This window comes from Passer montanus, unplaced genomic scaffold (assembly GCF_014805655.1).
Source record: "Passer montanus isolate IOZ18808 unplaced genomic scaffold, ASM1480565v1 scaffold46, whole genome shotgun sequence".
In the NCBI taxonomy this organism is placed as follows: Eukaryota; Metazoa; Chordata; class Aves; order Passeriformes; family Passeridae; genus Passer; species Passer montanus.
In genome coordinates this window covers 3149233-3165863 of record NW_024369485.1, presented here as the reverse complement: position 1 = coordinate 3165863, position 16631 = coordinate 3149233, and the positions used below count along the sequence as shown (strand labels likewise).

The following is a 16631-nucleotide window of genomic DNA, read 5'->3' as shown; positions in this document are numbered from 1 at the left end:
CCAGATTCTGAGGAGTTGCCCTGGATCTGAACTCCCACAGAGACTCCAAACGCAGGGCATCTTCAGATGCTGCCACAGACTGCTTCAGTGTGACTCTGGAGGGGTGGGGGGGTGTGAAAGACCACCGTGGTTTCGTGTGGTTTAAGAAACACAGCTGAAACTGGGTGCTGCTCCAACATGGATTCCAGCACGCACTCTGCTCTGGCTCCCTCTGCAGTGAGTGTGTGTGTGTCTGACCACGAGTGGGCAAAGAGCTCCTGCCAAGGGCTGTTTATTGACTGTCCAAGTGGGTGGCTGACCATGTGTGTGAGCAGTACTTGACAGCAGCAGACACTGCCTGAAATTTGGGGGTTGTGTGCTTGTGCTCTTGCTCTAAAAAGCTGCAGTGTTCTGAGAGAGAGAGAAAAGCCATTCTACTCCCTGGAGCCCTGCCCTGTGGCTTTCTCCTGCTTGAAGGTGGTGGTCCCTCTTCCCTGCTACCGTTTGCAGCCTTTGGGAATGTGATGGTGTCCTCTTCCGTGCTCTTGTGGTAGAACTTGCTGAAGTGAGTCACTGCCTGCCTGATACTGTACAACGCTGGGGGCTTGGTGGTTCCTCTTCTAAATCAAGGCTTCCTGTTCCCCTGATGGAGGTGATGGGAGAGAAGATGATCCTGCAGTACAACAGGATACAGATTTGGTAAAGGCGTCTTCTAAAGCCCTGTGCTGGAGATCAGGGTGCCTTTGAGCTTTCCCAAAGCTCACTGCAGCTTCCTGCAGGAACTGCCCAAAATGTCCTTGGCCAAATTTGGCAACAGAGCGGGCAGTTCTTGTGCCTCGGTGATCATACCAGGAGCTTTTCTCCCGTTCTTTGCAACTGCTGCCCTGGAGACTGAGATGCACAATTAGCCTGGAAGGAAGAACGGTGTCTCAGCTCCCCCTGCGCCCAGGTTCCGGCCCTGCCACACATGCCCAACCAGGAGCGCTGATCCTCGCCCCGCTCCCTCTCCCCAGGGCAGAGCGCCCGTCGGGGCGGGGGAGCGCGGGCCAGAGGGCCGCCCCGGGAGGAGGCGGCGGGGGCGGCCGGTGCCCCCTCGGTGTCCCGTCCCCCTTGGCGCTCCCGGCGGCTTTAAAGGCGGCGCGGGGCCGGGGCAGCAGCAGCAGCAGCAGCAGCATGGGGCGGTGGCTCGGCGTGCTGGGCTTGGGCTGCTGCCTGGCGCTGGCGCTGCTGCCGCTGCCCGCGGCCCCGCGGGGCCCCGCGCTCCGCCCGCGCCGGCAGCCGCGCCCCGGCGGCCGCTCCGCAGGTACCGCAACGCGCGCCCCGCCGCGCCTCTGCTCGAAACAGCTTCATTTCACACTCGTGCGAGGACCGGCTTGCTGAAAAGGGCTTTTTCCTTCTCAGTCTAAAAAAGGGAAGTTTTCTACCTACAAACACTGCACTGGCTCTTTTTTCTTTCTTTTCTTTCTTTTTTTATTTTAAAATTTTTTTTAACAAACCTTGCCTTTTTTTTGTTTGTTTTTTTTTTGTTTTGTTTTTTGTGTCTTAAGCTATGCATGCATGCACTAACATTTCTTCATGTTTTTTCAGCTTCCCAAAAGCGAAACTGAATTACAGGATGAATATAGAATGATATAGAATGTACCTGGGTGGGATCAGATTCATCTTGTCTATTACTCCTTCCAAAAGCAAAACCAACTATGCTGCTGTGCTTCCTAAGGGAATTTGTGCAATTTCATTTTTTCCCCTCTGTTTTCACTTGAATCAGAGAAAAAAGGTTTCTAATACCTTGGGGGGGGGGGTGCTGTTTTCACCTCTGCTTTTAAGATACTTGTGAAGATTTTTTAAATTTAAACTGGAATGGAGTAATAAAAGTCAACTTGACAGTAGCCAGGAGAGGTGTGTCAGGTTCCCAAAACAGCCCTCAAGTTGTGAATTCAAACTGGACACCTCATATTTTGCTATTTAATGCACTGGTGAGCCAGGATGTCTCTTTTATATATATACTCTTGTTTTGGGTTGTCTATTTTTCAGCTGCAAATCCAACCTTGATGGTATAAATTAAGTACATGGTACCGTCTGTGTCAGGATGTGGTATCAGGACAGGGAAGGGGCATTTCAGTTGCCTGCTGTCACTGTCTTGATTGGTTTTTGTCTTCGTAGAAGTGATGCTTGTCTCTGATCTAAGCTGTGGCTTTTCTGCTTCTGTCTTGATTTACATGGCAGTGAGGAATTTTGGAAACGTGTGTGTAAATGTTTATTTTATACTTCATGAGTAATTTCACTTTTCTCTATCTGCTCTACAAGTCATAAAAAACAACAATTTCCAAAGAAGCCTTTTTAAAACATCATTTGTGTCTTTTTCCTTGTTGGCCTTTATTTGTTCTTCTTGTGTATTTTGGATTGTGATTTACAAACAAGAAATAATTCCTAATTAGTACTTTTAGTACTAATTTAGTACTAAATTAGTAATTTAGTTACTATCCAAAAAAATATTACGATCCATTCCCTAGATGATCTAGTCAGATGTTTTGCCATTTTATTTCTTTATCTTATAAAAACTGGAATTCAAGCTTTATGAAAATAAACAGTAAATACATTCATATATAATTGTTTCATCTCTTTGTTACCTGTTACATGAAACCCTTTGTTTCAAGGATAGTTAGACAGTTTTGAGAGTTCAAATGTGCATCTATCTATTAATGCTTAGAAAAAAACAGTTATTACTTGTCAAAATTAATATTTATGATTCTCTAATATGTTATTCACTATAATTTGAAGCCTCTTCATAAAGAATCAACCAGCATTGTCTGGCAGGAGTAGTTTGCCATGACAGCACTCGCTGCCCTTGGGTGAGAGCTCCTGTCCCGTGTAGGAGATGACTGAAGCACTTTCCTTCCTTCTTGGCAGACACTGCCTGTAAGAACCGGCCTCTGGACCTCGTCTTCATCGTAGACAGCTCCCGCAGCGTCCGGCCTGAAGAGTTTGAGAAGGTGAAAATCTTCCTGTCAGAAATGATCGATACCCTGGATGTTGGTGAAAGAACGACGCGTGTGGCGGTCATGAACTACGCCAGCACTGTCAAGGTGGAGTTTCCCCTCCGGACCTACTTTGACAAAGCCTCTCTGAAGGAGGCCGTGTCTCGCATCGAGCCCTTGTCTGCTGGCACGATGACCGGCCTTGCCATCCAGACTGCCATGGAAGAAGTCTTCACCGAGGAAATGGGCACCCGGCCAGCCACCTTCAACATCCCCAAGGTGGTCATTGTTGTGACAGACGGACGGCCACAAGACCAGGTTCAAGACGTGGCAGCAAGGGCGCAGACAGCCGGCATCGAGATCTACGCGGTCGGGGTGGACCGGGCAGACATGGAGTCCCTGAGGATGATGGCCAGCGAGCCTCTGGATGAACACGTCTTCTATGTGGAGACCTACGGTGTGATCGAAAAGCTGACATCCAGATTCAGGGAGACTTTCTGTGGTAAGGGGAGCAGTCCAAGAGAGTGGTGTAACTTGGCTCCTTTTGACTGCTGCTGCGGTTCCACTCCTTAAGAAAGAAGTTTTTAAGAAGTGTTATGTATCACATCTAAATATTTCCTTTACCATCCATTGGGCAAACAAGCCAACCCTCTGTTTCAGTGGGTAACAGCCTTTAATTTTGAATAGTGACCTCAGTGTAGGTGACAGGCCTGACTCAAGTGGACCTCCTTGTGCAGTTGGTCAGATTTAGAGAGAAAGAGAAATCACAGCAATCTGGACAAGGTTTGACTGCATATATTTCCTGAATTACTGAAGGTACACACCAGAGCTGTGCAGGCTGCTCGTTTCTTTTCCCATCTCACTGGGAAGCAAGGAGGATGGGCATGTGGAGCTGAAGGGATTCCCTATAGGTTCAGAGTAGGACAATCAGCGTGTCAGGTAAACCACCACACTGGCTTGAGCAATCTGGTACAGAATGAAGTGCCCAAATGCAGCAGCAGGTCTTCTCAGGACAGGCTTTCACTCCTTAGCCACTGCTGGGCTTTTCCAATGTGCCAGGCTCACATCTCCCTCCGTTTCTCTGCAACTTGATTTAGACAAGGAACTGTGGGATGAGACTAATTAGCTTTGCTTTTTCAGGGTTGATCTTATAAAAGTGCGGTATGTATTTGGTTTAGGCTAGAACTCCACTAACAATGCTAGGCCAGAATGGGCTGTTGCTGTCATTTATAGGGAAAAAAGGTCCTATCTACAGGCACTATTTAGAACTGCCTATATATAAAAACTTGTGCAAAGTAGATTTTTCTAGTGAATTTCTAAGAAATTTACTTTAAAATAAATCTCAGCAAATAATAGGTAAAATAGATATAAATGACATTGTAAAAAAATTAAAATAACAGCCACTTCCTTGGGAATTTGGTTGGCAGTGTGTTACTTTTGTTATTTCAGAGCCTTACTAAAATTACTACCATACCTTTTGAGTATGTTTAAAGTGAATAAACCTCTTTCTCTAGGTATGAAATAAATGTGTAAGACCATCTGCAGACAGTACACTTTGCCAACAGAATGCCTTGAGGTTTGGCTTGACACCATGTTGTGCTGCTGGTGTGACCAGATCCTCACCAGTGCCCACGTGGCTGGGCAGGTATGTGTGCTGTGAGCACAGCACTCATGTCCACCTCATAGCAGCAAAGAAAAATCTCTTGTTCTTACGAATAAACTGTTTATTGTGCTGAAGCATAGAAATTACACCTCTGCAAGGCTGGAGGGTAAATCAGAGAGCTCACATGTGTACACTTCCAGTGGAACTCTGAGTCGCCTGTGTGCAGTTTGCCAGAATCTGGGGTTCATGAAAAAAACAGGATGAAGGAAGCAGTCTTTACAAAAACTCCTATGAATCTAAGAGGGTATTGTAAGACAGTGTGGTAACCTGGGTCTCTTTACAGCTCCAGAGTGCTTTTTGGTCAGAAATCTGGACTCACCAGTGCCAATTAGGATTTTCTTGCGCTTTGACCAAGGCAGTTAATTTATTTGCAGGGTGAACTGAAAACAGAGAAATTAATGTTCAGGGGAAAAATAGTTGGCTAAGATCAAGTTCTTGATGCATTGAGAGCATTATTCAGCATGAAGCCATCCCAGAGATGGAAAAGTCTTAGCCTTGAATAGCTGTCCAAGTCAGTGGACATTTGACTTTCCTACCACAAAAATCCGACCATTTGAGTCTGAGCTTCTCACTTATGCTTGAAAAGATCACCCAGAGATTTTGTTCATGTAAAATGTATAGACAAGACAACTCTATCAGCCTTTTTAGCAGAATCTAAACCTTCCTTGTTTTCGAAAATGGGAATGTTGCCATTTTGTTGCCACAAAATTGCCTTATTTTCAGAAACACATGAGAAGGTTTAAGCACTCTTGCTTCTGATTTTTTTATCTCACCAGTATTGCTTTGGAGATTGATTTTACCAGTAGTCCATACCCACAATAATACTAATTAGTAACTACAAATCTAAGTAAAAATCTCAGGTAAAACCTTCCCTTCCCTTCCCTTCCCTTCCCTTCCCTTCCCTTCCCTTCCCTTCCAATATAAAGGAACTGCATACAAAGAGCCAGAAGAGCTTTTCATGGCTGAGTTCTTTCCTGTGCAATGTTCCTGAATGCTCAATATCTCTCCTTGTTGAACCATCTCATTTTCAATTCATCTTTTCTGCTGCCACCTCAGGTAATGAGTTATTTCTGTGCCATTTATGGCCTCTCTCTCCTGGCTAAGGAGTGCTGTAACTTGTTGTGACAGCAACACAGCACTGACATGTACTACCACTAATCCAGCAAACAGTGCAAGATGTACTTCTGTAAGCATGAATGAGTAATGCCTGTTTCTTTCCTCTGGGATGCTGAAGTAGCTCTCTGCCCGTGCCCTTTGCAGCTGTGAACGTGTGTGCCCTGGGGACCCACGGCTGCCAGCAGCTCTGTGTGAGTCACGGGGCATCCCACCTCTGTGACTGCTATGAAGGATACACCCTGAATCCAGACAAGAGAACCTGCTCAGGTATTATTCCTTTGGATAATGAGTTCAACTAGAAAAAAAATAAATTAACACTATTCTTGGATTTGAGATGATATGTGTGTGCTTCTGTTGAAACAACAAACATCCGTATCTTTTTCAATAAGAATCTAGAAATGAATAATAAATAAAACTCAGCTGCAAGTCATGGTGAGATGTATCTTGATTCTATCACTGTCCTTTTTATTGTGCCTACAGATCCATTCATTAGGGTCAGATGCTAAAACAAAATATCTGTAGTGTCTACATTTCTTCAAATGTAGACACTATAGATATTTTCGCCTACCACTTGTTCTAATTCCTTTGATTATTATTGCCATTTCTGAGATGATTCCAAATCAAAATATATTTAAAAATAGGTTTGTGCACTCCATCCCAACCTGTTTGTTATTAACAATGAGTTGTTTCTCTAACATGCCTAACAAGCTGTGGACGTGTGTGCATCTGGGAGGCACGAGTGTGACCAGATCTGTGTGAGTAACAATGGGTCCTATGTCTGTGACTGCTATGAAGGCTACACCTTGAATCCAGACAAGAAGACTTGCTCAGGTAAGAATTAAAGGCTACTTGAATATATGAAACTCATGGAGATATGGACATATTTTCTGTGAGTTACCCTAAAATGAGAACTCAGCTGTAGTCTTTTCCTTGTTTCCTACAACATTTTTCATTAAATTTGTTGATTTGAAAATGCAGTTTGGCATTTATCTACCATTTTATGGTCTTCACAGAATACCATAAACGTTGTTTAGTTGCTTAGTCTGACACAGGGCAGGTTGTTGCTCATCTCATGTGGGTTTTTAGCTTCATCCTTACTGGGGATGTATGGGACTGTTGGAATTGCTGATGAAAGGCAGAACTGCATGAGATGTGGTGTAGTCATGTCTTGCAGTATCTACCTCCTCCATTAAATAATTAATAACTGAATTCACTTGTCTGCAGCACAATATAATAATGAGTGGTTATCTGGTTAAATTGTAAGGAAATGATAATTAAAAATGTTGAGCATTTCAAACAGTATCTGTGAGGGATTAACAGGTTTCTTTCCTAAACCATGGCTCCCCACAGCCATGGACATGTGTGCTCCTGGGAGGCATGACTGTGCCCAAGTCTGTCTGAGTAATGATGGATCCTACAGCTGTGGCTGCTATGAAGGATACACTCTGAATCCAGACAAGAAGACTTGCTCAGGTAAGATCTGATCAAGGAAAAATTGTGTTCCACTAAAAGCAAGCAGCTTTTAGAAATCTGGCAAATTGATGTTATTTTTCTGATAAATTATCCCAGAGTTTCTGTACAACTCCTGAAAACTCAGGGCAACTTTGTTTTTCCATAGGTAGAGTAGTAATTTGAGATCCTTGGCCCTTCTGCAGTAGTGTGAAGCTTGTATTTGGTTAAAATTAAAATGCCATTTGGCATTTCCTTGAGGACTTCACAGTATTTTCATGCCCATGGAGCATGAATTGCCATATCCAGTATGTGACATGGACCACTTCTGTCAGAAAATCTTCAGTAAAGCAGAACAAGGGAATGAGATGAGGGAGAGCATGAACTGTGCTGGAAGAATGATTGCAGTCTCTACCATTATGAGTGTGATTGCTCTTTCTGGTGGATGTGTTTGGACCTTAAAAAATATTCCAGCCTTAAAGCTCTAGAAGATGGAGGAAAATGTTCCTTCTCAGTGCTGGTCTCTTGTGGAGAGCAAAAGCATAGATGTAGGTGGTACTCAGGGATGTACACATAGTTATATATTATCTACAAATTGTTATATTTTCTATAGTATCTTCACTTGATTAAGGTTTGATTTTCACTCTGAATTTCTCTGGAAATCTCATGATTTATTTAGGTCATTTATTTAGGCAAAATCCTTTTTTTCCCCCACTTCCACTATAATCCCTTTCCTTACTATATTTTGTGTGACAAACTGTTGAATTTAAGCTTCCAGTTCCAGGAAGTTCCTGGGCCAATCTCTCAAGGTAAGTCACAGGTCTCACATCTCAAAGAGGTGAAGCCAGAGGGTCTCAGTATTTCTTCCTGCCTAGGTTAGGAGCTGATTTTGTAAATATGGTGCTTAGGATTAGCTCTTAGCTGCCATTACAGAGGGGCAATAAACATGTGATGGAATGTAAATTCAGTCAGGCCTCCCCTTTGGGAGTCTAATCCCAAACTTTATTTCATAGCATTGATTCTCTATCTGTTTACTCAAACTTTAAATTATTTTTTTCACATGCTTGCTTTTTTTTTTTCCTTTTGAATCTCATTTTGCCGTATCCTGCTAATGATTTCCCAAACATCCAGGTCTTTGTCGCAATTATTTCACAAAGATGTGCAAAAAATGATGCAAAAATAATCTAGGTCTGGGAGAGGATCTTTCCCCCCTTTTCTTTTACCTTTTCATTTTTTTATTCTTTTCCTTTGCTTCCTTTCCCTTCTCCTTTCTTTATCTTTCTCTCTCTCTTCCTCTCTTCCTTTCTTTCTCCACCCTTTATTTTTTCTTGTGCCTTACTGGGCCTTCTTACTGCAAAGATATCCAAATATAGGAACTCCTTCTCAGCTTGCCCTTTCAGAATTGACGTGTTAAAATTGGCAGAAAACAGCAGACTCACACATAAAGTGCCCACTTTGTAACTGGCAGTGGGTGTCACATCTTTTTCAGCAGCCACATATACTTTTCTGTTTATGGTCTTTTCACTCCATAAAACAGTGTCTTCTCCAACTCAATTAGAGCTGAAGTAATGCCAAATAGTCTCTTAAAATCAAGATATTTGTTCTCTGAAATTCTGTTGGATAATTGTTTTGTAACTTCTTGACTTGCAGTTCCATTCCTTTTGCCATCTGTTACAGCTGCAAAAAAGCATTGCCAGTATTCCAAAATTTCGCACTAATTTTGTGACGTTGATAGCCAGCTAAAAACACACTCTGTGCACCCTGCTCTGGTTAACAGCACACTGACATGCAGCAAAAACATCCTGGTGTGAATGCAAATGAAGATACATTTGCAAATGGGAATATGGAAATCCCTGTGACCAGCGCTAAAGTTTGGATATGGATTGGTATTCTCTCTGCAATGCCTCCCTCATCTGTGTGTGCCTGGCAGGCACCACTGAGAGCAGATCTTCATCAGGGGTGACCAGCTCTACTCCTGTGGCTGCCACCAGGGCTTCTCCCTCAACCCAGACAGGAGGATGTGCTCAGGTAGAAGCAGATTGCAGATCCCTCTCCAGCCGTGCCCTCCCCAGCTAAGTGCATGTATTGCAATGGCTCTTGTTAGCATGTGAATATATTTGTGCATGCCTGAGGAGCTTTCACCTGCACTCGGGTGTCAGAAAACAGTTCCATGTCACTCTGCCTTGCCCACTTTAGCAAATGTCAGAGACACAAAGAACTTTATATGTAACAATGTTAGTAAATACTCACCATGCAGTCTTTGTCAATTTACAAATAAGGCCTTCTCTAATTTATGTAATATTCAGCAAACCCAGAACTGACAAATTGTTGAGGAGAGAAGAGCTGGGGTTAGTCACACACTTTGCAGTACTGTGGAATGTGTGTACTACCATGCATGTTTTGAGGTGATGTCCTCCCCTCCAGGCTGAATTTCATCTTGCTGTTCCTTTCTTTAGCTTCTCAGTGACTCTGTGTTACAGTAAAAATATAACAATTTCAGAAGTGGGTTTTTTTCCTTCCGAGTGTCCTTACTGTAAAGTTATTGTGCACTGGAAACCTTTTCTAGTGTGCCTTTGGAGCTGATGTGGCATCTCACATCTGGTGGGGTTACACAGCTGGGTCAGAGGGAGCAAGCTCTGAGGTATCCCTTCCATCAATTAATGTAAGACAATTGCTGCTCCAAGGTGAGATCAGTTACACATCTCAGCAGTTCCTGATAAGATTCATAGAGGATAGGCTCCCAGCATGGACAAGCATTGCCATTGGGAAGCATTAAGAAATGTTATCTTGGTTTTGGGTAACTGCTTCTCCAAAGCACATGCTGTGTGAACTGGTGTGTGTGCCCCAGAGCCTATGACTGCCAGCAGGTCTGTGTGAGTGGATCATAGACCTGTGACTGCTATGAAGGATTTATCTTAAATTCAGATGACAAAACATGCTCAAGTAATAACTTAATGTTCGGGGTTTTTTCTGAATATGTTTATTGAAGCACTTCTTTTTAATGTGTTAAACATTTTTAATCTGTTTGAGCAATGGTCTCTCAACTCACAAGCTCTCAGGAAGTATAATTCCTTTTCATTCTTTTATGCCTCTTCTTTATGTCTCTTCCTTCTTCTTTAGTTATAGCAGTTAACTGTATTTAAAACTAGTTTAATGTTGTCTCTTATCTGTCATCATACCTTGAAGGACTTACTGTATTTAAAAACATAATCTGAATTCCTGAAATGGGAATTGGGGGTGTTGGCAGGGCAGGGTTCGGGGGCACTTGCCTCTGGGATGTGACTCTCCATTGCCTACCTGCATTTGGAGAATGGCTGGAGGGTTCCCAGGGGAACAATACTCAGGTTAGAACTGCTGCAATGCTAAACCTTGTGTCCTTGGTGTCTCCTCTAAGCTGAGTGGGGCAAGAATGAACTCACCAACTGCTTTCAGATGGGCAATACTGGGATCAAATGTTGGCAGAACCTCTCCACAGTTCGATGTAGAATCCAAAGTTAAGTTGGGTAGGAAGGGACCTCAAGAGCTGCCTAGCTGTACCCCTATTCAGAGTGGCAATAACCTGCCATCACATCAAGTGGCTGAAGATGCTGTGTAAGAGCACAGTCATAAAATAGGTGGATATAGACAAACACCATCTGCAAAAATAGTTTCTTGTTGATCTGGAGTTTACCACAAAGGCAGTGTAAAAACACAGCTTTAACATGTTTTGTGTGACTTGTTGGGCATCCTAGTGGCAACAGGAATATCCCAAATTTTAAATATCAAATATTGGAAGACTCCTAATTTCACAGTAGGACTGTAGAAGAATTCAGAACATCCTTGGACAATTGCCAGAGCTGGTTGGAAAAATAAGTTTGTTAAAACAGTCAAAATCCAAGGAGAATCTGTATTTGTCACTGGAGAATTTAAATGCAGACATAAAAAGTTAACTGGCAGTTGGTTGGAAACCAACCATGTTGGTGTGATGTTCTGAGCTGGCCTTCCTCCAGCTGACTCTTGAACAGCTCTTCTTTGTACATTGACCATAAAGCCAGTGGAATGTTCCATAGAGGGGAGCTGAACAAATACAGCCTCAGTGGAATCAAAGAGACACCAATTTCAACATTGGCTTTAAGACAAATGAGTTTCTGCACTGCCAAATCTGCAACCTCATAGATTTTGCAGTTTTGTTGCAAAATGGGGGTTATAATGGCATGACTGCTAAAAAGAGAAAACCAAACCAAACCAAACAAACAAACAAAAAAGAAGCTAAAAGAGTTCAGGAAAAAAGGGAAATGTACTTAGATATAATATTTCTATTTTCTTACTGTTACAATGCTCACACACCTTGTTTGACATTAATCAGCTATGCATTTATATATCTAGAGAAAACAAAATTTATTAATAGGCTATTGTTACCTTTGCAAGTAATGTAAAAAAACCCATTTATTAAGAGATGGGTATTATACACAGGTAATATATCTTGATAACTTACTGAAAATGTATTTGTAGGCTCTCTTTTAAGAAGGCTTTGCTTTTGGAAGCTCATTATTCCAGTCTCAGATGTGGATGGTGAACTCACTCACCTGTGCTGCTGTAGCTGTTGAGACATTTGTTCTCAGCCTTCAGTGAAGTGGTGCAGCCTTAACTTACTTACTTTATGGGGTAGGTGAGCTTAAACTACCTCTCATGCAGCTAAGAACTCACAGCCATCTATTGATGCTTCACATTATTACACTACAGTGAAATTGTCATCATTGCTGGTTTTTTCTGTGAATTATGGAGAAAAAGGAATTGTTGAGGACAGCTGAGGCTGGTCCCCTGTAAGTTTGGAAGACTGAGGTCAAGACTTAGGAACAGATTCAGTGGAAGCACTGTGGAGTATAGCAATGATTACTCCCTTTCTGAAGAGACTGGTAACTGCTCTGTCTGGTAACTGGCTCCTCCAGTTAGATTGCTGTGATCTTCTGCTAATTATAAATTCACTTGGGCCTATTTGAATGGCATCATTAGCTCCATCTATATTCGTGTGACATTTGAATGGATTTGTGTCCATCCTCTTGAATCAAGAAAGATACTCCCTAAGCATGCATGTTTCAAATGTTAGAAACAAAGAGTACTTGTGGGGCAACAGAATTAAAGTTGATGGGGAGGCTGGTTGGTCTCTGCAGCCAGGCCCTTTTTTGTTTTTATTTTTTCTCAGTAATGGTCTAATTTAAAGAGTGTAGAGGCTCCAGGTGTGCAGGTGAGGAACATCCTGCTCTGCTTCCTTCTTGGTTCAAGTTGAGCTCTCTTTAACCTGTCCTGGACTATGACACTCAGGTCTCTGGCTACACACCAGCCCCTGTTCACCACTGCCCCTCCTTCCCACCTGACTTGCAGTGTTTGCTGTGGTCTCACATTGTGGGTTTGACTCCTTCCACAGGATCAAGCATTTTCTTGGGATTTAAATGTTGAATAATTGTAGTAAATATAGTAAATGCTGTTTTCTCTCTTAGGAGCCATAACGAGCAGTCTTGTAACTGATGAAGAGTCCTGTAAGTGTGAAGCCATAGCTGCCCTCCAGAACTCAGTGACCTCATACCTTGAAGCTCTATCCACAAAATATATCCTTTTTCTTACATGATCACCTGCATTCAGGTATTTCCTGGTATTTTGGAGGTAGCTGTTTTGTTGTAAACCAGGGAAGGAATATCCAGGGAAGAAAGTATTGTCAGGGTGATTTCATAAATATTATGGAAAAAAAGATAGGTTGTTGCAAACACCACTATGTTTTCACATTTCATTGAAGAGCAATGCCATACAGATAAAATAAATGCATATGTCCACACCCCCTAAATTATATCTGCCATATTCAACATTAAGCACTGTTCATCAAACTCATAGTTCTTCTAGCTGGCTTTTACTGTTACATCAAACATTCAGTTTTGAGCCCTATTATGTCCCAAAAACTTTAGGGACAACTTCACGGGCAGTGTGACAACAGTCCCATGAGCTGTGCTATTCCTCTGCATCCCACCTCCATAGGCAGGCACTGTCCCAAGTGATTTACAAGCACCTTCTTTTCTCTGAAAATGTGTGAGCCTCTGCAGGCATGCAGGAGCACGAGAGGGCAGCAGGGCAGGGTGCTGGGGCTCTGGGCAGGCCTTGTGCCCACGGGAGCCCCGAGGTGAGGCTGGGGTTGGAATTTGTGGGCTGCGTTTGTGCAGTGCCGCGTCTGCAGCCGGGGAGGGAAACGCGGTCAGCCCCCAGATCAGACATTCCACAAACATGTGGGAGAGGAAAAAAACCCCAACCAATAAACAAAGAGAAAGTGGTGGTCTCTGTTGTACCACAGCAAGCCTGGATGCTGAATAAATGCCCTCAGATGACATGGCAGGAACTAATAACTGGAAGTTGAAGTTGGACAAGCTGCAGTACATCGTAAGGCATAATTTTTAGAAATGAGAGTGGTTGATCTGCTACAATTTACCAAGGAACATCACAGAATTTCTTTGCTGAGCATTTTTGAGACTGAATGCTTTTTTCTGTCAAAGGTGCTCTTATTCAAATAGGAATTGATTTAAAGGAGCATTATGCCTGTGGTTATCATCCCAATCTCTGAGGCTTCAAAATCAAGGAAGAGTGGACTATTTAAGATTTTAAAAAGGGAGAGAAAAGTAGTGAGTTTTATACAACATTTAGATAGATACAAGAATTTTTCAGTTTGCCAAAGTTTCTGAAAGTCAAATAAACACCTCTGCCAAGGACACAAAACTTTCCCAGTTTTTGAATAAATTCAAAGTTATATTTATGAGATCTAATTGCACATCCCTCTTCATGCAGTGTGCTTGGAGTTCAGTTTATCTGCCTGGGAAAAGCAAAGGGAAGAACTCTGATTTTCCTCGATTGTAATGTATAATTCTAGGAAATCCAATTGCTTAAAAGACATTTAAACCTGTAATGTCATCTCAGTAGTAGAACATCCTTCAGAGATCAATCTTTCTGCCCCAAGAGCTCATGTTAAGTAAGAAAATGCTGTGGGTTTAAGTTAGGAATAGACTTTATACAAAGAACTGAGGCTTTCTTTCAGAGTTAATCTTTGATGGGCCATTTCTATCCCCAGCATCCTTTCAAGACAATCTGGAAAACATGGCAGAGACCATCACCTTCTGCTCCTCATCCCTGGGTATCACCTGATCCAACTTTTTCTAAGAAATTAGGGTTGTTGAGGTTATTTGGGAAGATGCTAGATCTTGACAGAAGTCTAATATCTTTAGAAATCTCTGTTTCAAGCATGTGTTGACTTCATCTAGAAAGGAGACTATTTTGAAAATGCAGCAATGAGAAAGACTGTAAATAAAACAAACCTTATAGCCATCTATTTTATTGCCCTTAACAACTGACCACTAGAGGAAGTGTCTGAGAAGCTGCAGGCATATCAAGACAGACAGCAGATTGTCTGAGCTATCATTTTGCTTTATTTTAAAATAATTTTTCAGCCTTTTTATTGTTTTCAGGAAGCTTTATTTCATTGCACAGCTTACAAAACAGCAGTGGTTTATTATCGACAAATGTCAAGAAAACTTGAGGAAGACAAGAGTCTTGAAAATACAGTGACCCTGAGGATCTTCATGTTCAGTCACTTTATAGCCATGAAGCTACTCATACCTGCTGTGCTTCAGTTTCTACTGCAGATACTGCTTTTCTGTAGTAACTGCATTTTTTATTATCTTACTTCAAAGTAAATACAGAAAAAAAAAAGGATACAGTATATCACATTATATAAAACTTTGAAATGGCAAGGCAGAATGCAAAAATGTGCCTATGTCTTCTTTCAATTAAATGGGAAAGAAAGTTGGGTTCTTGTAACTTATTTTAATAAAATACAATCTGATATGCATATTGGTGTTGGAAATTATTTTGTTTTTAACCTAAAGGACATGTGTTATGAAATAAAGGGTTTAGAAAACCCAAGGAAACAAAACTTCAAGGATAAAGGAGGCATACATGGAAGAAATAAAGAGAATACTGCCCCAAGTCACATGTTTTGAAAAAGAAATATTTGATTTTAAAACCTAGATGTTACTGTAAATATAGATAAAAGATTGCACAGTATTTTCAAGTATTAATAATGTTTAAAATGTAGAAGAATGAAAGACATCCTCCAATTTAATATTTTTATCCTGCAAGATTTACTTATGTTCTTAGTCAGTTGTTCCTGTTGTCATTACAGACTTTACTGACACTTCACTTGTGTCAATCAGCCTTTTAGGATAAAACACACAAGCTAAAAATTAAAAAAAAAAAAAAGCTGTTAAAGGAATTCAATTTTAAACACTTGGTATTTACAATCATCCAAATACTTAAAAAATGATATTTAAATTAGGAGTCAAAATGATGTTTTTTAATGGAAAAATCCCACAAATTTTGTAGACCCTTGCAATATAATTACACAAAATATTATATCTGGTAACTAGCTTGCCAAGGATGCATAAAACAACATCTGTACTTGTTTCACACCCTGCACATACCACATTCAAGCACGTTCAGTTATGTTCACTGCACATGGTTGTGTGACTTCAGGTATGCCTACACAGTGATGTTAAGCTGGAAAATAACACGAAACAGCACAAGTGAACATGGGACACAGCTTCAGCTGAGCTAGAGCTAAAAATGAGACTATAAACCCCCCAAGAATCCTGCATTTGGCTGTGCTTGGTATTTTGTGGTGTGTCCCTGTACTGATATTAATTTGCTGTAGTACAATTAAAGTTAGCATGGGACGTCCTGGCTATACTACACTTGCTTCCTCAAAGTGCTGTGCATGCATATTTTTTTTATTTCTCCAAGTCATGGAGTTTTATATCCAGCACTTTACTTTGCTTACTTTCATGTCCTCTGCTTGAGTATTATACAGGCATTTATAGGGCCAGAAGTATGCCTTGGCCTCTGTAATTGGTAAGAATAAACAAACTGTAAATCTAATGCAAGACTTTACAAGTTCTTGGCAATTGTGAGGGGATGACATCAGTCCTATTTACACTAAAGCCAGTTGTCAGATGAGATGTAAAATTTTATAGAATAGTGGAATATTGTCCTGGAGGCCAGATGTATCTTGTAAGCTGTCAGCTAGGCAGGCTTTGATTCATGCACTAGTATTCATAACTTCATTTTTTATCACAAATGATAATATTTACATTCAATTCCTCTGAGCAATTACCTGCCTCACTTTGTGAGTACCATGTAAAATTCCAAGATGATATAAACTATTTGTTTAAAATAGGACATATTGGTGTTCAGAAAAATTGGATTTATTATCCAGTGTGCTAAAGACAATAATTACACACTCAAAAGAGACTGATTGTTTATTTCACAGTTGTGCACCCAGGCCGGGGTGCTCAGTGATGTTCCAAAAATCAAGCACATTGCCTGTAAAAACTTTTTACACTTAGTAAAACACAAAAATATAGTAAAATTTCTCCCCGAAT

The 16631-nt window shown here is 41.5% G+C and overlaps 1 protein-coding gene across 2 annotated transcripts; it reads left to right on the top strand.

Annotated features, from left to right (window-relative positions):
* Positions 1 to 1152: 1152 nt before the first annotated feature.
* On the top strand, positions 1153 to 15043 carry MATN3 (matrilin 3). 2 transcript variants are annotated; one of them, XM_039721667.1, is made up of 7 exons: positions 1153 to 1282; positions 2887 to 3456; positions 5878 to 6000; positions 6442 to 6564; positions 7084 to 7206; positions 12660 to 12767; positions 14551 to 15043. In XM_039721667.1, exons 1-7 carry the CDS (start codon positions 1153 to 1155, stop codon positions 14604 to 14606), a joined length of 1233 nt encoding a protein of 410 aa, XP_039577601.1. In that variant the 3' UTR covers positions 14607 to 15043. The 2 variants fall into 2 exon arrangements, with proteins under 2 accessions (XP_039577601.1, XP_039577602.1); XM_039721668.1 differs by having other exon boundaries at positions 12660 to 12801; positions 14661 to 15043.
* The last annotated feature ends 1588 nt before the right edge of the window (positions 15044 to 16631 follow it).

What these genes read in the sequence shown, in the direction of transcription:
- MATN3 (XM_039721667.1), top strand. Translation starts at nt 1,153, where the DNA reads ATGGGGCGGTGGCTCGGCGTGCTGGGCTTGGGCTGCTGCCTGGCGCTG. An exon ending in CCCCGGCGGCCGCTCCGCAG is followed by an intron (nt 1,283 to 2,886) that starts GTACCGCAACGC and finishes CCTTCTTGGCAG; the next exon opens with ACACTGCCTGTAAGAACCGG. An exon ending in AGACAAGAGAACCTGCTCAG is followed by an intron (nt 6,001 to 6,441) that starts GTATTATTCCTT and finishes ATGCCTAACAAG; the next exon opens with CTGTGGACGTGTGTGCATCT.